At 47.9% G+C, this 21117-nt stretch overlaps 1 protein-coding gene across 5 annotated transcripts in view; it reads right to left on the minus strand.

Annotated features, from left to right (window-relative positions):
- The window catches only part of SYNDIG1 (synapse differentiation inducing 1), a 193189-nt gene that overhangs the window by 24753 nt on the left and 147319 nt on the right, over positions 1-21117 (minus strand). Inside the window, exon 4 of one of the 5 annotated variants that reach the window (XM_074406166.1) lies at positions 13882-19054. The exons of the other annotated variants lie outside the window; for them this stretch is intronic. Within the exon in view, the coding sequence (XP_074262267.1) occupies positions 18968-19054 (87 nt within the window). The 3' untranslated portion in view covers positions 13882-18967. Of the gene's footprint in view, positions 1-13881; positions 19055-21117 lie in introns of those variants that run through there. 5 annotated transcript variants of the gene reach the window in all.

Genomic DNA, 21117 nt, shown 5'->3' on the forward strand with positions numbered 1-21117 from the left:
TCAGCTGCACCCACCACGCTGGCAGGAGGCCTGGCAGGCTGCCTTCCAGTCCAGATTGCCAACATCTCAGCACAAGTCCTGTGTGCCTGGCCTCTGACCTTTGGCACTGCTGGGCTGCCCCTGTGTTTATTTCTTAAACAGTGCAGCATGCATACTCTCTGAACCTGGACTGAGACACCATCACATGCCCAAGCTGAGTCATGCACAGTGTTTCGAATCAAAGCCAGAGCCTCTGCATGCTGTTTATCTTGACAATGGACATTCCCTTTTCTGATTGTAGTAGTAATCACATTCACAGATAGTCACCTTGTGCCACATTTAAAAACATACACATTCTAGGCTTGGTGTGGTGGCTCACGTAATCCCAGCCCTTTGGGAAGTCAAAGTAGGGGCGGATTTCGTGAGTCCAGGAGTTTGAGACCAGCCTTGGAAACATCATGACACCCAGTCTCTATTAAAAAATACAAAAAATCCACCTGGCGTGGTGGTGCACACCTATAGTCCCAGCTGCTCGGGAAGGGGTTGAGGTGGGAGGGTCACTTGGGCTCAGGAGGTGGAGGATGCAGTGAGTCCTGACGGTGCCACTGTGCCATCTTGCTGCATCTATACATGCGTCTTTACCTGGACATCTATGCTGCATGTGGGACCCTGTGGGAGCCGTACCAAGACCATTTTGCTGTTCTTACTATATACGCAAGCTTGTCAGTTACAGTACCTTCTTTTAAAAATCTGATTTTGCACCTGTGGCATCCGTCTTGGTTTTTCTGCCCCCTCAGCTCTGCACTGTCACTGCGGTCCCGGGCTTTGAGAAGAGTGGCAGTGCAGCTCTGTGCCGACTGCGTTTCCTCTGTGAGTGAGAGGTGAGCAATGCCTGCTTTGCTTGGGTAACTCATTCACCTCCACTTTTTAGGGCTGCGTGAGGCTAAGTGATGCCGTGCCTGGAAGGAACACTCAGACACTGGATAATTGGATGTTAGTCCCAGCTTGGCCATTAACTAGCTGTGGCCTCGGTCAAAGCATTTAACCCGTCCAGGTCACCGCAGTTTCTAAGATGCTTCTAGGATAGTCCTGGATTTCTTCCAAGAAGTCTCAACTAGGCAAAGGAGTCTACAGGGAGTTGAGGAGTGTTCTCGGGCTGGGGAACCTCAAAAGGAGCCACGGTGGTCTACACCAGCCACCTAGGTGGGTGCAGCCCACTGCCTCTGCCCTGCTCTGGTGCCTGTGGCTCTTGATGGTGACTGCTGTTGCTAGACCTTTGCTGCTGGACCTTTGACCGGTGCCTGCTGGGGAGCATCTGCTCTGCTCTTTGCCTGTTCTGTTCCTGGCATCACCTGCCCTCTTCTTTCCTTGATTTGAAATATAGAACTTTAGTGACTTGATCGGTATCACCTCTAGGAATATCAGCATTTGAGAAGGCTCTTCTCTGCGGCAGAAGTCTGGAGAGCCCACATTTTCCTGGCGTTTTCTAGGTTAGCAAGAGGCTTCACGAAGATCCAATGGCCAGGTGGGACCTCTGAGGGCTGATGCCTCGGAATGAGAGGGTTGTCTTTACTGGCCTATTCTTCCTGTCTCTCCAGTGGCACTGCTTTTTACAGGGAAGAGGCTGTTAGAGTGGAGGGAGGAGACAGGGAAGGAACTTGAGAAAAATATTGCTCTGAAGGGAAGGAATTGTGAATCACCACGTGGCTGGTGATTATCATGTGAGACACACAGCAGAGTGATGGCTGCTTGTTCTTCGTTCACTCACCTGTTCACTATGTACTTGGCATCTATGCCGTATGTAGCTCTACATCGGATCCCGTGGGAGCTGTACCAAGTCCCCTCTTCCCAGCCAATGTCCCCTCCTCAGCTGCTGGAAGGGCGGCTGCTGAGGCTTCGGGAGTCTCCCTCCCTGGTCCCTGCCTGTGGTTATAGGGAACTGCCTTGCGGGATACCCTGCAGGGAAAGGGCCACGTGATGACTTCCCATGTGCTGGGGAAAATTCTCAGGGGCACCCTGGATGGTCGGCCTCAGCTGCGACTTGTGATTTCCTACTGTATCCCAGGCAGAACCTAGGTTTGCTTACACGACCAATATAGATTTTATCTTATAATGATGATATAGGAGTTAAAAAGAAATTATTTAGGTGGATAGTGATGGTAAGAGAGTCCATGGTAAGGTTTTCCTTTTAATGAAAGGCAGCCCCCAAATCACTCCTTTTCTAACCAAGAACAGCCTGTAAAACTGAGCTGCAGACATAGATAAGCTGCGAGCTTGAACGGGTGAATGCCAGCAGCTGTGCCAATAGGAAAATGCTACCTGGTGGCCAGGCAGGTTCAGCAGCACTCAGTCTTCTGCTTTCCCAACCCCGTGCACAGTAAGAAGCAGGCAACTTGGCACCAGCCAGGTAGAGACCCTCTCTGCACGGTAAAAGATTAGAAGAGGTGGCCAGCTTCTTTGCATGCTGTGTAAATGACACATCTGGTCCAACCAATCTTTGGGCCCTAGGCAAATCAGACACCACCTCCTCAAGCCAGTCTGTCAAACCCCACGCCCTCTGCCTCCACTCAGGAGACCCTTTCTCTCTTCAGGAGAGAGAGCTATTCTCTTTTCTTCCTTCCTTCCTTCCTTCCTTCCTTCCTTCCTTCCTTCCTTCCTTCCTTCCTCCTTCCTTCCTTCTCTCTTTCTTTCTTTTTGCCTATTAAACCTCCACTCTAAAACTCACTTCTTGTGTGTCCATTTCCTCGATTTCCTTGGCGTGAGACAACAAACCTCGGGTATTTACCCCAAACAACGATGTTGCTTCAATGATAGATGAAAATCACTTTCAACATACGTATGATGAAAATAAGTTAAATTTTCTCACAAAGATTGAAGCATCCTGTTTGCAGCCCAGTCTTAGATACCAGCAAATATGGACATAAACTTTCAACAAAAACGACATTTGCCTGGAACGTTGTTCACAGAGCCCCCAGAGCCCAGACAACAGCGAATAGGCAGTGGTGGGAGGCCAGTTGGGTCAGCAACAGTCATTATTAGGCAGACAGTTCACAAATGCTAGAGACGATAACTACAGCATTTCCAGAATGTTGGAAAGTATTGTCAATGAAAACATTGGCATACAGAAAGTGTGTTTAACCTCATGGGAACGGTGAGAGGGTCCCTGCAGTGGGAGATGGCATGGGGACCAGGTGCTAGACACGTGTGCACATACAAATGGCTGAGCGTGGAGGAACCCGGAAGGGCAGTCACATGGTTAACATGGGTTACCTGTGTGGCCGTGACATCCAGCCTCAACACAACGGGGAGGAGAGGGTGCTCTGAAAAACAAGAGGCATGTGTGCAGAACTGTGCTGCTACAAAATTATGTGCTTTGTGATGTGAATGCAATTAAAAACAAGGTTATAAAAAGGCATTCCTTTACTCGGCCTCCTCATCAAGAAGAGTCTCTACTTTGGAACTCAAGTCTTTAATAAGAAAGATGAGAACTGGGGGCAAGACCCAACCGGCACAGAGCCCCTCGGTGTCTGCTGGGGTAAGGCACAATGTCCCTGAATCTGCAGTGAGCTTTTATCATAGCGATAGCTTCTCTTCTTTAGAATCACAGGTGGGAAATGATCCGAGATGACTAGGAATAAAGAGCCCGTTCAGAAAGGCAGAAAGTCATAAAATCTGCAAATGATAAGAGGAGGCTGCCTTGGTCAGAAGCTCTGTGAAGCATGGTATAGAAATAAAATGTGAGCATTGGATTTTGTGACAGGACCATGGGGCTCTTCACTGTGTGGTTTCTCCTCTGCACACCCAATTCCTTGTGTGTTTGTGAATCACCACTGTGAAGTCAGCACCCAGGCCCAAGCCCCAGCAGGAGACAAGTGAGGTCTTCACTGCCTTTCCTTCCTGAGTCTTGGAGGCTTCCCGCAGGCAGGGTGAGGAGTCGGTAGAAGCCCGTGCTGTCCCCACCTGCGCCCCCTCGGAGCAGGGGAAGAAAGCTGCTGAGTCATGCAGGTAAGGTGTTCCTGGGGCTGCCTCTTGGGAGCTGCTGGATCCCATGGTGCCTGGGAGACACCAGGACAGACGGTCTTCTGCTGAGTCACCGTGAGACGCCGCACGACCAATGCTCAGCAGCTGTAAAGAACTGGACTGTAGTGCCCTGGAAGCTTCCCCCCAACAACCATTGAAGGCAGAAACATAAGGTCTACAAATTAATAAAATGTGAAAGTCCAATACAAAATGATAAATGTAGAACTAAACATTTATACAGGAAATAATAAAACTAGGAAAAGAATAACACACATGAAGCTGTTCAGCATTATAGTAATCAATGAAATAGAAAATGAAACTGATGTTATTTTTACTTTTATCGATCAGATTGCTGACAAGGGAACACTGAGCCAAGGTGAGGAAGACAGGCGTTCACATTTTATTAGTAGGAATGCAAACTGGTACAGACTTCTGGAGGACGAGTTACAGTAGCTAGCTAAATTTACATGTGAATAACCTGACTGGGTCAAATTTCACTTGTGGATAACCTGTATTTGCAAAAGGAGAACCTGAAAACAATTGATATGTCCATTTTTAGGGAAAAACACTACTGTAATTAAATTATTGCATTCATACATCAAAATGCCACAAAAGCATTAAAAATGTCGATGCTGGGGTTTACATGCAGATATCAGAAGTATTTACGTTATGTGCAAAAGCAAGCCGCAACGCACTTCGTTGCTTTTCTATGTGTAAATCAAAACTGCCCCCACACACATTGATACACGCAGAGAAAGACGGGGTCCCCCTGGAGGGGTGGCTTTGAGGAAGGGGTGTGGAGCAGAGGCTCCTTTTTCATGCTTTCCTTCTCCATTCTCTTCCTTTCTCGTGTTTTCCATGGGAGCACACTTTGTGTGTGATTTGGAAAGACAATGAATGGGTAAATCCAGGTGTGTGTCTATGTGCTCTGCTGATATTGAAGGGAAATGCACAAAATGTGGCGGAGGCAGGTGACCTGGGAGGGCAGGAGTGAAAAGGTGAGAGTGGCTGGTGTGGGTGTCACGTGCTGTGTCCACACCCCAACAACCCTGAACCACGGCCTCCCCTAGGTGATGGGGCTCCTAACCAAGAGCCTGATCCATCAGGACAGGCTGACTTCACAGGTGCCAGCCCAGGGGTCTGCCCAGCAACCTCAGAGGGTCATTCGCACCCAGCCTGCCAGCCTCGCCCCCAGAGCTTCTAAGCCAGTGGGTCTGAGGAGCGAGCAGTTGAGAGTTCACAATCCTAAAACGTTCCCAGATGACGCTAATACTGCTGGTCCAGGGAATCACCCCTGAAGAAGTGGAAAAAAGGAGGGAGGAACTGAATGCTGCCATTTCTTCCAGGATGATCAACTGGAATCAAAAGGGGGCCAACTGAGAGGGGTTCAAGGTTCTCTGGAACATTCCCCCCGTGAACATGACCAGTTGATATTGATCTGTGTTTATTTCTCAGCTTCCCCTGTGCCCACTCTCTTGCTGGCTGCTGGGACTCTGCTAGGCACGAATAAACCAGGAGGGGCACATCAGGGGGGTCACGCACTCCACCGTGGGCCTTTGGACTGGGTGATGTCAGGGAGGAAGGCAGGTGCCAGCGTGGTGGGCAGTGGTGGGCCTGCAGCCAGCAGGGGCTCAGAACCTACATCTGTACTCAGGACAGTAACATGTGCCCCAGTGATTGGGTCAGGACATTCTGGGTCCTGAGGCGAATTCCAAGCAGCGGGACAGTTTCCAGGCGAGCTCCCTTACCAGGCATTTAGCATGGCAGTAAGCTTACTGCAGCACGCCCCATCGTGTTCACATTTGACATGGTCTGCCCATCGCTTCTGATTTTCCTGCAGGCAACAGGTCCAGAACAGAACGCAGATAACCACTGGAAACTGTGGGAAAGGTTCTTCCGTGATACAAAAACCTGTGGTAACTTTATTGACCAAAAGGAAATAAAAAAACTTCACATAATCCATGGCAGTACCCTCCAGGGTCTTCATAAAATAAGTTCATTTCAAGTTCTGTTTCAACTTCTTGTGAATTTCTTCTAGAGGGGAGGAAAACAGCTTGTCATCCCAGTGTTTGGAAGCCCCTGTGGCTTTCCTTTCTTTCCTTGTAAAGCCACAATTGTTTACAGCTCTCTTTGTCCCTCCAGCTGGCACTAAATACCTGAAGAGAAGCAAGGTTTCCTGCTGTTTCCCTGCTCCCACCAGCAGGGTCACGTTATCATCTTGTTACCTGGACTCAGGCAAAGAATAAGAAAAGGGACCCCTGTGGTCCTGGGACCAGGGGCTGTGATAAAATCTCCATGAAACAAGGCAACCTGTTTATTTTCACTGGTGTTATTATTAAATTAGGTAGGAAATCTAGCTGGGCATGGTGGCTCATGCCTGTAATCCCAGCACTTTGGGAGGCTGAGGCCGGCTGATCACCTGAGGTCAGGAGTTTCAGACCAGCCTGGCCAACGTGGTGAAACCCTGTCTCTACTAAAAATACAAAAAAATAGATGGGCATGGTTGTGCACACCTGTAATGTCAGCTACTCAGAAGGCTGAAGCATAAGAATTGCTTGAACCTGGGAGGCAGAGTTTGCTGTGAGCCGAGATTGCAACACTGCAGCAAGACTCTGTCCCAGAAAAATAAAAAAAAGGAAATAAAATAAATAAGCAAATTAGGTGTAAAATCTAAGCAGCAGGGAATTCACAGAACTGGAAAGGTCTCAGGCTGACTTCCAAACTCCTCCCTGCCCTCCACTGCCACCGCCCTTGGCCCACAGCCCTTACTTCCTCAGAAAGACATCTTGGAGATGAAAGAGTCTAGTTCTGGTCTAGTCTGTGCCACTTTTTGAAGCCAGGAGCAGAGAGTGAGGCCACAAGGACATGATTAGCTGGACAGTAGTGACGCTTTGCTCACATTTTTGAGTCCTGGTTGATGTAACTATGAGAAGTCTAGCTCCTATCAAAATGTTGGGTCCTTGGTTTCAGAAATCACCAACACTGAAAACCTACTATTTATTTATTATTATGATTTTTGAGATGCAGTCTGGCTTTGTTGCCCAGGCTGGAGTACAGTGGCATGATCTCTGCTCACTGCAGCCTCCACCTCTCGGGTTCAAGTGATTTTTCTGCCTCCACCTCATGAGTAGCTGGAATTTCAGGTGCGTGCCACCACGCCAGGTTAATTTTTGTATTTTTAGTAGAGACGGTGTTTCACCATGTTGGTAAGGCTGGTTTCGAACTCCTGACCTCGTGATCCACCTGCCTAGGCCTCCCAAAGTACTGGGATTACAGGCGTAAGCCACTGCTCCCGGCCCACAAGTCTACTATTTAAAACAAAGCCGCTGGGCGTGGTGGCTCACGCCTGTAATCCCAGCACTTTGGGAGGCCCAGGCGGGTGGATCACGAGGTCAAGGGATCGGGACCATCCTGGTCAACATGGTGAAACCCCGTCTCTACTAAAAATACAAAAAATTAGCTGGGCGTGGTGGCACGTGCCTGTAATCCCAGCTACTCAGGAGGCTGAGGCAGGAGAATTGCCTGAACCCAGGAGGCGGAGGTTGCGGTGAGCTGAGATCGCGCCATTGCACGCCAGCCTGGGTAACAAGAGCGAAACTCCGTCTCAAAAAAAAAAAAAAAAAAAAACAAACAAAGCCAGGTGACGGTAGAGTAGAGAACCAGCCATAGAAATTCATTTTATTACAACTCTTTGTAAATGAAACTAGTTTCACAGCATACCGTTCTGCATATATGTGTATATGTTTATTACATTTATTACATATTTATTGCATACACATATATGTGTGTGTATATATATATATGTATAAACCAAGAAAGGCCCTCTTAGCAGGAGGAATTTTAGCCCTTTTCTGCAATGTTTCCAATGTGTTTGTTTCTAGGAGAGACTCCTCAATGCTCAGACACCTCAGCAGATTTTATGTGATAAAGTTCTACTCCAGAAGTCTTTCCCAGTGTATCCCTAACAAACTAAAAAGGTCCTCCTGATCCCAAGTATAAAAATCTCACCTTTTTGTGAAAATAAATGTTTTGGTAAATTGGCTCAAAATGAGAAATGTTGGCCGGGTGTGGTGGCTTATGCATGTAATCCTAGCACTTTGGGAGGCTGAGGTGGGCGGATGACCTGAGGTTGGGAGTTTGAGACCAGCCTGACTGATATGGAGGAACACTCTCGCTACTAAAAAATACAGAATTAGCCAGGGGTGGTGGCACATGCCTGTAATACCAGCTACTCAGGAGGCTGAGGCAGGAGAATCGCTTGAACCCGAGAGGCGGAGGTTGTGGTGAGCAGAGATTGTGCCATTGTACTCCAGCCTGGGCAGCAAGAGCAAAACCCTGTCTAAAAAAAAAAAAAAAAAAAGAGGAATCCTGAATTTGAGGCTGACAGTCCCTGTTGTGTAGGTTGACGGTGTTGCTTTCTGGGGGAGACAGGTGGGGGTGTGGTGGCTGAAGAGGCCCTTCCGTGGCTTTTGGAGGGCTTTGCTGCCTTCACCTGCTCTGAAGCTCACCCTCACGCATGGCGATACCCGCTGCAGGAACCACCGTTTCATCTCTCCATCTCTACAGCTGGGCAGGGAAGATGCCAGGCCATGGTTTCCAGCCTTGCCTGGGCCCACAGCTCCCAGGATGTTCTATGAATCTGTTCTCTGATTTCCTAGACTTCAATTTGAAGCCCTCTAGGCCACAGCTTCTTCCATGATTTCCACGGCTCCCCAGATGGGACTTTAGGGGCTGTGTTGATTTCCCTCATGGCCATAAGAGCATGTCCTGTGGACATCCAAGGGCGTCTATGATCACCTCAGTTAAAGCTCTTCTCCCCGGCTTCCCATCAGCAGCCAAGGCAGCCCACCTTCCGGACCCAAATCACTGCATGACCCTGCGGTCCTCTTGTCTTTAGAGAGTGTTCTTACTGCTGCTAGGGTGTTTGCCTTTACTTCTCTTCGGCTGGTATTAATGTCACTGCTGGCTGCTTCAGAGTTACCTTCTCTCTAGACGGGACATTCTATAACTCGGGGTTCTTGTAGAGGGACAATGGCAGAGAGGCAGGGTTCCGAGCAGGGGCAGCCCCAGGGCGGCCAGGTGACAGTGGATGAAGGGCTCCCAGGACCCAGGCCCTCAGGAGTGTGGATGCTGCTGCAGCCATGTAAGGGATTCTGCTGCCTTTGAATTGGAGGGGCTCAGGCCCTCCCCACCACGTGGACCTGCCTGGGGAACCATTCTGGATTCAAAAGACCCCTGAGATGGACTCTGGCTGTTTCTCTGCTCTCCGGAGTTGTTTCCAGGTTGAGGCCCTGATGAATAAGGTGCTGTGAACAATCTTGTGTATCTCTTTGTGGACATTTCTGAGTTCGTTTCCCTTGGGAAAATATCTATGTGGGAAGGAGGGAGATAGAGGTTTACATTTCTAAGAAAACTTCAGATCATTTTCCACAGTAGCTGGAGCATTTTCCTCACAGCAGCAGTGGGTGAGTGTCCCAGTCCTCTGGGTCCTGGCCAACCGCCAGAGGTCTCAGCATCAGCATGTGCAATGTGGACCACTCCGGTGGGTGCGTGCAGTGGCAGCTCATGAGATTTTCATTTGTACTCCCCTGATGATACACCATCACAGGCACCATCTCTGTGCTTCCTGATCTTTGCATATCTGCCTTTGTAAATGAACTCTTCAGGTCTTTGTCTTTTTCTTACTGAGTTCTGGCATTCTTCACCACCATCAGCAGAATCTCGCACTTTATAGATGACGCATCACCTGTGCAGTCACACAGGTGGTCCATGCAGGGCTGGGCTGGGACTCGGTTCCTGACTCCAGTCACCTGTGCATGGCCTCAAAGTATAGAATATCCTGAGTGGCAGCCGGAGGCAGAGACACACAGCCACTTGCCTGTCTACAAGCAGTTATCTCGGCAGCTGATACTATCTCAGCTCCCAGAAGCTGCCTGGGCTGCTCACTCTGGTCCACCCTCCCAGGCAATTGTGCTGTAAAATGATTTTGCCTGCATTGCATTCACTTCTCCTTGCTGGCAGTAAGCCATAGCTAGCTTTGTAAATCACTTTCAGCTTTGAAGCCTCAGTGGTGTACAAACATGTGGAAGGGCCCCCATTCTCTGTGCTCCTGCAGCACAGCGTGGCACAGGCGGTGGTGGGCGTCCTTTCCTTGGCTTATGCATATGGTCTTGACACAACAGAGCTGCTGACCGCTGCGTGGGCTCAGGTGACTGTTAGTGCCTTTCTCTGTGGTCATTTGGCTTCCTGTCAGTTTCCTTCCTCCTCCTCTGCCTCCCTCCTTTCCTCTTCTTCCTGTCTTGATTTCTCTTTGGCATACTGTTTATTTAATTGCCACGACTCTTTGAAAGGCCTTGAAGTCAAAGCAGTCAGTTTCGATTCTCCTGCCCAAGAACTTCCACCCAGGACCTTCCTCCATCCCAGGACACTGCCAACGAAGTCTCCCCGGGAGCAGCAGCAAGACCAATCCGAGAACCCCAGAGTCACACTTGCCTTGCTCTCAGGAGGCCACTTCAGCATTAGCAGGGAGCAGACATGTCCACGTGTGTCACAGAGGAGAGAGTGGGCTCCCGGGCCTGCCTTCAGCATGGCTCATGTGTAGCAGGTGTGGCTAGTGTGTAGCAGGCCAGAGCCGGCCTTTCTGGCTCACGTGTTCTAGGTGCAGCCTGTCAGCTGAGGATCCGCCTCCACTGTCCAAGCTCTGCATTCATTATGCCTGAAACAAAGCCATTTCCATGGCCCTAACGTGGACAGATAGAGAGTAGCTATGGCCGCCTTTCTCATGAGGACCACTATGCCCTCAAGATTATCGTCTTCCTGCCTTTCAGGGTCTAGATCTTAGAATCCATGTGGGGGCTTTGGAAAGCCTACGAACCTGCTTACCCTCCCTCTCATTCAAGGTGCAAAGCATGGCGGCTGGAAAGCAAGGCTGACGTTCATTCCTGTTCTGGGAGGATCAAGGGCAGGTGGAAGGTACAGCTCCAGATAATGGTGACACAGTCCCAGTGTGGTGCATTGGCAGAAAGGACACAGTGGAGCAGGGGTATGTGCTTCCTGGGGACAGCCAGGTTGGCTGCAGCCAGACTCCCCTCCCCAAGAGTCCTGCTGGCCCTGCTGCCACTTACAGTGTCTTTTGATTGGGTGGGGAGCAGAAAATAAAAAAGAAATGTCAAGCTCCATCACTTAGAGGACAAATGTATATCATTATGCATTGATACTGCCTTCCCCGAAGTGAAAATTCTACTCGGGGTCCATGCCACCCCTTCCTCCAGTGAGTAATAGTGACCTTCTTTACTTGAAAATCTTTTCATTTTCTCTGGTATAAAGCCCTTAGTGAGCCAACTCATTTGATGGTTCACACACCAATGAATACATCAGGGGATGAATAAGCAGAGCGGCTGGCGGGACGAGGAGCACAGAGCTGCACAGTGGAAGGTGGGAGGGCTGCTGGCCACAGAAGAGTGCTTTGCTGCAGACATCCAAGTTCACTGGGCTCCCCTGGCGCTCCCTTCAGAAGAGTGTTGACTTAACGGCACGTGGGCTCTGGCAGTGCCATGAAGCTTTCGACCTGCTTCCTGGCAGCCAGGCACCAATTCTTCTTTTCTTCCCAGAGAATTTTTACATACGGAAGTAGGAGGCTGGGCATGCTGGGGATGCCCCAGAGTGAGTCGTGCAGACAGCTCACAAGCTTCCACCTTCCTCTACTCGGCTTCCTCTGTCCTAGCGGGGACCATCCTGCTTTCCTCTAAGTGCCATCAGTACAAATGATCAAAAATGATTTAACATCCACGCTGCATACCAACGACCTGAATAAAAGATTTAAAGACACTACCACAGCCCATAGAGCTTACTCTTCAATTTTTCATCACCATGCTGCTCTCCGGTCCCGAGGATCTCCGCTGAGTGACTGGGCACTTGATTCTTCAACCTCGAGAGGTAGCCCTGCTCCAGGGCAGCGTTAAGAAGCGGGGGCTTCTTCTTAAGGCTCCCCCAGCCTTGTTCTCCCCTTGACAGTGAGACCCTATAGTCAAACAAGCTCAGAAAAGTGTTCCCTTTTAGTTCGGTAGCAAAGCATTTTGTTGTTGCTGAGAAGTGATTGATTGGCATTTCTGAGACTGGGGATCAAACCAGTATGAGTTCCAGTCCCAGGAACTGGGGAAGGCTTCCTGCCTTTTAGCTTTTGAAAGATGTACTATGGAGAATGATTTCTGAAGTGTAGGAAAGATATCCTTTTGTTCAAAGGACATCAGTATGTGGTAAGTCATCAGAAGCAGGGGAGGAGTTCTAAACACCTGAGGACCCAGGCCTCACCCCAGATCAATCATATGAAAATCCTGAGCACAAGGGCCCAGCCATCAGTGATCCTTCAAGTTTTCCAGATTCTATAGGCAGACAAGACTGACAGCCATTGCTTTCATTGAGGTAGAGCAACTCAGGTTTTCCCTTGCTCCTCGAGTGAGTTTTATTTTTTGTATTTTCAGGGAACTGGTCAATTTCATCTAAGTTACTGGATTTACAGGTACAGAGTTGTTCACAGAATTTTCTTATTCTCCTTTCAGTGTCCAAGGCATCGGGGTGGTAGCCCCTGTTTCATTCTTGATATTGATAATTTGTGTTGTCTTTATCTCCTGGTTAGCCGGGCTTATTCATTGTATTGATCTCTTCAAATTTTATGTTTCCTTTTTTCAAGGAACTGACATTTGGTTTTGTTGTTTTTCTCTACGTTTTTCTTGTTTTTAATGTTATTCATTTCTTCGTGAATTGTAGTTATTTCCTTCATTTTGTTTACTTAAATTTGTTATTTCTCTAGTGCCCTAAGAAGTTTGGATAGATATTAAATCTTTCATTTTTTTTTCTAAAATATGTATTTAATGCTATGTATTTCCCTTTAAGCATTGCTTTAACTATATCTCCCAGATTTTAAGTTATATTTTCATTTACCCTTAGTTGAAATATTCTTAAGTTTTCTTTGAGATTTATTCTTTGACCATGGATTATTGAGAAGTGCTTTTTTTTTTTAAAGTTCCAAATATTTGAGAAGTAATCTTTATCTTTCTGTTATTTATTTCTATCTAAATTATTTTGTTGCCTGCCACATACTTTTTATTTTTTCTACTGTTTTTAATCTTTTGAGGATTGTTTTGTGACCCAGAATATGGTCTATATTGTGACTGCTTCATGTGCCCTTGAGAAGAAGGTATATGATGCCGTTGTTGAATGAAATGTTCTTTTAATGTTATTAAGCGTCAAGTTGATTGACAGTGCTATTCAGGTCATCTTTTCTGATTTACATCTTCCCTACTTTTCTTTCTGCTTAATCTATCAATCACTGACAAATGAGCATGAAAATCTCTAACTACCATTGTATCTTCTTTCACTTCTGTCAGTTTTTGCCTCATATTTTGACTCTGTGGTTAGGAGCGCACATGTTTAGGATTGTCATATCTTCTTGGATAATTTAACTTATCGTCATATGCAATGAGCCGCTTTATCTGTGCTGATAGTTGCTGTTCTGAAGTCAGCTTTGTCTGCAGCTAACATGGCCACTTCAGCTTTATTTTTATCAGTGTTAGCACAGTCCATCTTTTTCCATCCCTTAATTTTAATACATCTGTATCTCTGTGTTTAAAGTAGGTTTCTTATAAACAGCATACAGCTGGGTCTGATTTTTAAAACTCCAGTTTGACAATATGTCTTTTTTTTTTTTTTTTTTTTTTTTGAGACGGAGTTTCGCTCTTGTTACCCAGGCTGGAGTGCAATGGCATGATCTCGGCTCACCGCAACCTCCGCCTCCTGGGCTCAGGCAATTCTCCTGCCTCAGCCTCCTGAGTAGCTGGGATTACAGGCACGTGCCACCATGCCCAGCTAATTTTTTGTATTTTTAGTAGAGACGGGGTTTCACCATGTTGACCAGGATGGTCTCGATCTCTTGACCTTGTGATCCACCCGCCTGGGCCTCCCAAAGTGCTGGGATTACAGGCGTGAGCCACCGCGCCCAGCTCGACAATATGTCTTTTAACTCTCACATATAACTGATTATTAATACAGCTGGATTAATGGTGCCATCTTTGTATGGTGGTTGGATTGGTTCTGTTTCTTTCCTCTCATTTTCAGCCTCCTCTAGTTTCAATTGAACATTTTCCATGATTCCATTTAATCTCCTCTACAGACTTATTATTTAGACTTCTTTTCTAATGCATAGTTTAGGGGCTGCCCAGGGTTCACAGTCTACATCTTACACTAATCTACATTTACCCTCGAATACTACCATGTTGCTCCATGTGGGTGCCTCACAACAGAGGATTTGCAGATGCCCTTCTCACTCCTTGGGATACTGTTTTCATTTTTCACTTGAACACGTGCTATAATCACCACAGGCAGTGTTACTATTTTGCTTGAAACCGATAGTTATCTTTTAGATAAATTATGAGTAAGAAAAACAAAAGATTATATTTCCCTTCTACTTATTCCTTTTTTGCTGTTCTTTCTTTCTTTATGTAGATCAAAATTTCTGACCTGTATCATTTTCCTTCTGTTTGAAGAATTTCTTTGCTATTTCTTACAGACTTCAGCCCTGCTGGCAGTGACTTCCCTCAGCTGTTTATGTGAGATAGTTTTTATTTTATCATTGACTTTTGAGGGCTATTCTTACTGGATATACAATTCTAACTTGCCAGTGTTTTTTCTTTATTTGTTTATTTGTTCACATCTTTAAAGATTACACTCAACTGCATTCTTAGTTGCACAGTTTCTTTCTTTCTTTTTTTTTTTTGAGGTGGGGTCTTGTGCTGTCACTCAGGCTGGGGCACAGGGGCACGATCTCAGCTCACTGCAGCCTCCACTTCCTCCCAGGTTCAAGCACTTCTCCTGCCTCAGCCTCCCGATTAGCTGGGATTACAGAGTTGCACAGTTTCTGATGAGAAGTCTGTGGTAGTTTCAATCCTTGTTTCTCTAAAGAGAATGTTTTCATTCTTTTCAGATGTCTTCAGGATTTTCTCTTTGGTTTCAGCTTTCCATGGTTAAGGCAGGATACATTCCAGTTGCTTTTGGTTGTTGTTTGTTTTTGTTTTTTGTTTTTCTAATTCTGCTTGATGTTTTCTTAGCTTCTTAGGACAGTGGTTTGGTGTGTATGACTACTATTGGAAAATTCTTGGCCATGACTTTTAAAACTATTTCTTGTTTCTTCTTCCGGTATTCCAGTTTTCATATATGTTACATTAGTGGTTCCCAACCTTTTTGGCATGAGGGAAGACAAATTTTCCATGGATCAGTGCTGCAGGGGATGGTTTCAGGATGAAACTGTTCCATCTCAGATGATCGGGCATTAGATTCTCATAAAACGTGTGCAACCTATGTCCCTCACATGTGCAGTTCACAATACAGTTTGTGCTCCTATGAGAATCTAATGCCACCAGTGGCCAGGAGGCAGAGCTCAGGTGGTAAGGCTTGCTCACCAGCCACTTACCTCCTGCTGTGCGGCCCAGTTTCTAACAGGCCACGGACCAGTCCACGGACCAGTACTGGTCCATGGCCTGGGGGTTAGAGACCCCTTTGTTAAACCATTTCATATTGTTCCACATCTGGACTCTCTGTCTTGCTCTGTTTTATTTTCCATTCTTTTTTCTCTTTGTGTTTCAGCTTGGGTTGTTTCCTTTCCCCTATCCTCAAGATCACTGATTCTTCCTTCAGCTGTGTCAAATGTGTCTGTTTTGTATTTCTGGCATTTCTTTTCATCTTTCTGCTGATATCCATATTCTTACATGTTGTGTACCTCTTCCATCAAAGTCTTTAACATATTGATCATAGTTGTTTTAAATTACATGTCTGATAATTCCAACATCTGAGTCATATCTGAGTTTGGTTCTGATGATTGTTTTGCCTCATCAGTGTTTTTTTGACTTGTGACCTGCCTTGAAATATTTCGTTGAAATATAGACATATGGTATAGGGCAGAAGATACTGAGTTAAATACGACTTTCAAGTGAGAACTGATGTTAATTTGGCCAGCAGTTGAAGTGTATTTGATGTTTGGTGTAGATTTAGGTATCAGAAACTTCTAATGTCCTTATTTTTGCTTCCTCTCTTGGCAGTTGGGCTCCCCTATATACAGCAGCTCAGTCAGGGTATATGTCTTGCAGTTTTTCAAGCTCAACTCATGGTTATTATACTGGAGGTTCATTAACACGGTGGTAGGGATTGGGAGGGAGATATTCTCTGATCTTCTGATCAACTCTCATTCTTTGGAGTGCATAGTTGGCATGGGGTGTGCTCCAGAAAAAGATATGACTTTGAAATTTTTCTGTCCCTTTCCAGGGTAGAGTTTCCCCCATAACAAAAGCATGGCACTGCTTCAGATACAGGGGAAGTAATGACATCCAGCAGACACATCAGCACATGGGTTTGGGACCAAATGGCAAAAGAGTTATTTAAAAATATGAATAAGCAGAGTGCAAACTTAGAAATGCAGTATTTCAGCAAAGCTGAGATAATACATTTTGCAAATGGCCACTTAACAAGAGAGAATGCCAAATTGGTGTTTACCATGTGCTGAGCCAACCAACTGAAGCCTTCCAAGCGCAATGCACTTATGATGGTGATAAATTATTTACTTAAGTGGCAAAAGTAAATAGGTAAGCTTTCCCAACACTTTGTTTTTAGAATAACAAGTAAGATGCATGTGGAAGATTAGCAAATGCTTTAAGGTTGCTCTCTTTTGTTGAGACAGTTTCTATTCCTTTCTTGTACAGACACACAGCATCAGGCTGCAGATATTTGATTGAATATGCTAACCTAGCTTATTTTTTAACACTCTTAAAATATTTAAGGCTATCACTTAGCTTTATCAACATAATGCTATTTACTTTGTCCACTGAAGATTCGTAAGATTCTTAGCCCTTCTGTCTCCATCAGGTAACGTGTCCATCATCGTTGCTATGTATGCCAATGGGCATCTGATAGGTATAACAGCATCTCAGTTAAAAACGCCTTTTACTTTTTACTGAAATCATGCCATGAACTTAGAAGAACTGACAGAAGGCATTTTAGGTCAAATAAATTTTGTTAATTTGATACATTGTTTTTGAACAAAGTGCTTGGGAAAATAATTGTTCTGTTATTATTCACTTTCCTATGAACCTAATAACACAAATATGTTCTGTGTATAATTTTCTTTCATCTTGGGAAATCCAGCTATGGCAGACTATACAGTACCAAAATAGCAGCTGCAGCTTTCCCATCCCTTATAATCTTCTAGAACCTTGACATCTATGCCTCCTGTCATGAATGCCTTGACCAGTAGCGTCCAGCAGAAGTGATGCTGCCTGGCTCTGAAGGCTGGATCATAACCGGGTCTTGTGCTCCACCTTGCTGGAGGACATTTGCTTGAGGAATCCAGCTGCCATGCTGTGAGGAAGCTCAAATTAGCCCATGTGCAGAGACCACATGGAAAGGCAATGAGATGAGCCTCCTATGGCTCCTATGGATAGCTTGTTCAAAGTCCCAGCCAAGAGCCAGCACGGATGACCAAACGTGGGAGTAAAGACACCTCCAGGTGTTTCTAGCCCTTAGCTGTCAGGCCACCCCCAGCCTTGGGTCTTCCTAGTTGAGGTCCCAGACATCATGGTGCAGAGACAAACCACCCTCATGGTGCCTCTTGAACTTCCAACCACAGAAACCGTGAGCATAATGAAAAAGTTGTTCATGGAACCATATATGGGGAGCAGCAATAAATAGATCAGTGCCCTAAATACAATGTTGAGTTTATCAGAAAACTGGGAGCCAGAGTCGTTACGTAAAATGTTTTTCTTTAGAACCGATAAGAATCACATAGATTGTGGCTGGAAGGCTGCAGGAACTGATACTAGGTTATCCTGAAGAAGAATTTACCTGCTCCTGTAGAGTCTTAGGGAAGCTCTCCAGGGAGGCCAGAGTTTTAAACCTCTTATTAGTTGGGTCCATAGTTAAACCCCCAAGGCCTCCGTTTCCTCATGTGCAAAACTCCACAACATGCCTTGCCTCATGCAGCGTCTGAACCTGGAAGCCTCAGCATCACCCCTTCTCTCCCTCAATGCTGCTCAAATGGAAGATACTGAACCCCGATTTTACACATGAAAGTTAGGCTGGGTCCTGCCACGTGGGGTCTGGGATACAGTATCTTCTGGTCACTAAAAGATGACTTTCCTTTAATGGCTGGAGCTTTGTTGTCTAATAAGATAAGGAAAATATTGTGGTCAGTCTGGGCTATGCTATCACATAGTGGCAACACTACATTTATCTTAATTATAAACAATAAAAATAAATACAATGTAAAAGCAAGGTTCTTGAATTATGTGTGTGTGTGCACATGTAAATACATGCTCTTGTTTATGCCACATAAATGGCAGCTTCCCTGAGAATCACCTACCATCAGGAACACGAGGATGGCAGAGTTATCTCTGTTAACACTTTACAAACACTGGGAAGTGAAACAAGACGGAATTAGTGTTGTACAAGTGATTGGCTACCTTTCAGCTCCTTTCACACCAGCAACATTTAAAGAGAACAGACTTGATGATCACAACGACCACTGGCCCAGGAGGGATGGCCCTGGGTCCCCACTTTTCAGCGAAGCTGCAGGGAAGGCCTTAGGAGCGTCCGCAGGCACACTGCACAGCCTGTCCGGATTCTTCTTACGCTCCCTGATTGAAGGATCCTCGGGGTGTGGCAGTGGTCAGTGTGGCTGAGGGCAGAGGGTTCCACTAAGTCAGACTCGCAGGCTTGACAGAGGCTTTTTTATTTTTCTAGCATTTAAAACAGTGTGATAGACCCAAGACCACAGCTTCTCTTTGACCCCTTCGGCAGTTTTAAATTCTAGGATGCTTCCACACTCCTGCCCCGGAAAGGAGACCATAAACCTCAGCTTTCTCATAATACGAGCAGGGGGTTCTGCGGAGACCAAGTCTGGAGAAAAACAGCTGCCTTCTGCCTCCCTCTATATTATTTGATGGTATTTTTGTTGTCGCAGTTTAGGAAATACAAGCCCTGGTACCCTGGTCACTTGGTTACAGGAGTTACATGCCTGAAACAGCCAAAAGAAGAAAATAGGAAAAAGAGTCACGTGGAGGGGAAGAGGTAAGAGACACGAGAGACTCATTCAAAAGAAGGAAAGGTCACCGTGGCTATTCTCAGTGTGTAAAGTATTCCATTAGCTTCATTATGTGGAGGACATTAGCATTATGCACAGTGGGAAGGGACGTTTTTAACACAGAATCTCTCCTTCCAGCTTCAAAAGATGAGAGGAAAATATAAAGGTAATGCAGCTGCTGTTAGGACCATGTCTTTTCCTCCTCAGAGTAGAGAGAATACTACTCCAAGTTGGCAGAATAGCAGGCTTGTCAGGACATAATTTGCCTGGTCAGAAATGACCCCGGCAAGAGAAGGAGAAGCTGAGCCCCATGGGACACAGGATGCCGGGTGCTCTGAATCCCAGAGATGGCACAGAACCCTCCCCGGGCTCTCCCCCTTCCCCAGGCTCACCCCCCTCCCCGGGATCTCCCCCATCCCTCGGATCTCCCCCCTCCCCGGGCTCTCTCCACTGCCGGGGCTCTCCCCCTTCCCCGGGCTCACCCCACTGCGGGATCTGCCCCCTCCCCGGGATCTCCCCATCCCAGGGCTCTCCCTCCTCCCCGGGCTCTCCCCACTGCGGGGCTCTCCCCTCTCCCCGGTCTCTCCCCACTCCTCGGGCTCTCCTTCCCCGGGATCACCCCCTCCCCAGGATCTCCCCCCTCCCTCGGATCTCCCCCCTCCCAGGGCTCTCCTCCCTCCCCGGGCTCTCCTCCCTCCCCGGGGTCTCCCCACTGCGGGGGCTCTCCCCCTTCCCCAGCCTCACCCCGTCCCCGGGATCTGCCCCCTCCCTGGGATCTCCCCCATCCCAGGGCTCTCCCCCTTCCCCGGGCTTCCCCGGGCTCTCCCCCTTCCCTGGGCTCTCCCCCTTCCCCGGGCTCTCCCCCATTCTGAGGCTCTCCCCGCTCCCCAGGCTCTTCCTCTCTCCAGGCTCTCCCCTCTTCCTGGGCTCTCTCTCAGGATCCCAGTCCCCGGGCTCTCCCCACTTCCTGGGCTCTCCCGGCTCCCCGAGCTTTCCCCCATCCCGGGGCTCTCCCCGCTCCCGGGGCTCTCCTTCTCTCCAGGCTCTCCCTTCTTCCTGAGCTCTTCCTCAGGACTCCCCTCTTGGGGCTCTCCCCTGTCCCTGGGCTCTCCCCTTTCCCCAGGGTCTCCCCACTCCCCAGGCTCTCCACTGTCCCTGGGCTGTCCCCTTCCCTGGGCTCTACCCCTTCCCAGACTCTCCCAAACCCTCCCCCAGCACCCCCTTCAGAGGCTCTCCCTCAGGATACCCCTTTCCTGGGCTCTCCCTCAGCCTCCCCTGGGTTCTCCTTGGCCAGCAGCCCAGCTGAGAGAGGGTCCTGGGCTCGCCCACACTTTTGAGGGGCTTCCTTGTGGTAAATCTCAGAGGGCAAAATGCACCCCGGGCCTGGCCAGGTAGGCCGAGAATGAAATGGGTCGCCTGGGTCTGGGGCCCTTCCGCAGAAGGAGGGGCGCTCACAAAGCCCAGTCCTCAGGAGCACCGCGCGGTGTCTAGAAGCTGTTAAAGGTTCTGTCTCACGGGCAATGCTGCTGCACCTCCAGGAACGCAGCTGTGACGGTGAGGAAGGTACGCACGTCTGCTCCCGGCTTTCCTGGGGTCAGAGCAGTGCTGTCCCCTCTTGTCCCCCAGTCAGCTGGGTCAGGAGGTGACAGGGCAGCAGGGAGGCGGGTGTCCTGATGGGGCAGAGTCGGGAGTAAGTTTAGGAGGTGAGGGGAAGGAAGGTTGCAGGCCAGGAGCACTGAGGTCTGATGGGGACGGTGGAGGGTGAGCAGTCCCTCGCAGAGCCACGCCATGGGGTGCAGTCCCGAGCTGTGCGGAACCCTGGGGACAGCATCTGGGCGGCCGCGTCCTCTCAGCCCACCTGAGACACCAGGTACATTTTCTGTCTGTTATGTAAACCTCCCCAGCGGCGACCTAGGCAGCTGCAGGAGGAGGGGAGGCCTGAGGGTGAACACGGTTGCTGCAGAGGGCCATGGAAGGAGGCAGTTACCTCCAGAAGC

This window comes from Saimiri boliviensis, chromosome 9, assembly GCF_048565385.1.
Source record: "Saimiri boliviensis isolate mSaiBol1 chromosome 9, mSaiBol1.pri, whole genome shotgun sequence".
In the NCBI taxonomy this organism is placed as follows: domain Eukaryota; kingdom Metazoa; phylum Chordata; class Mammalia; order Primates; family Cebidae; genus Saimiri; species Saimiri boliviensis.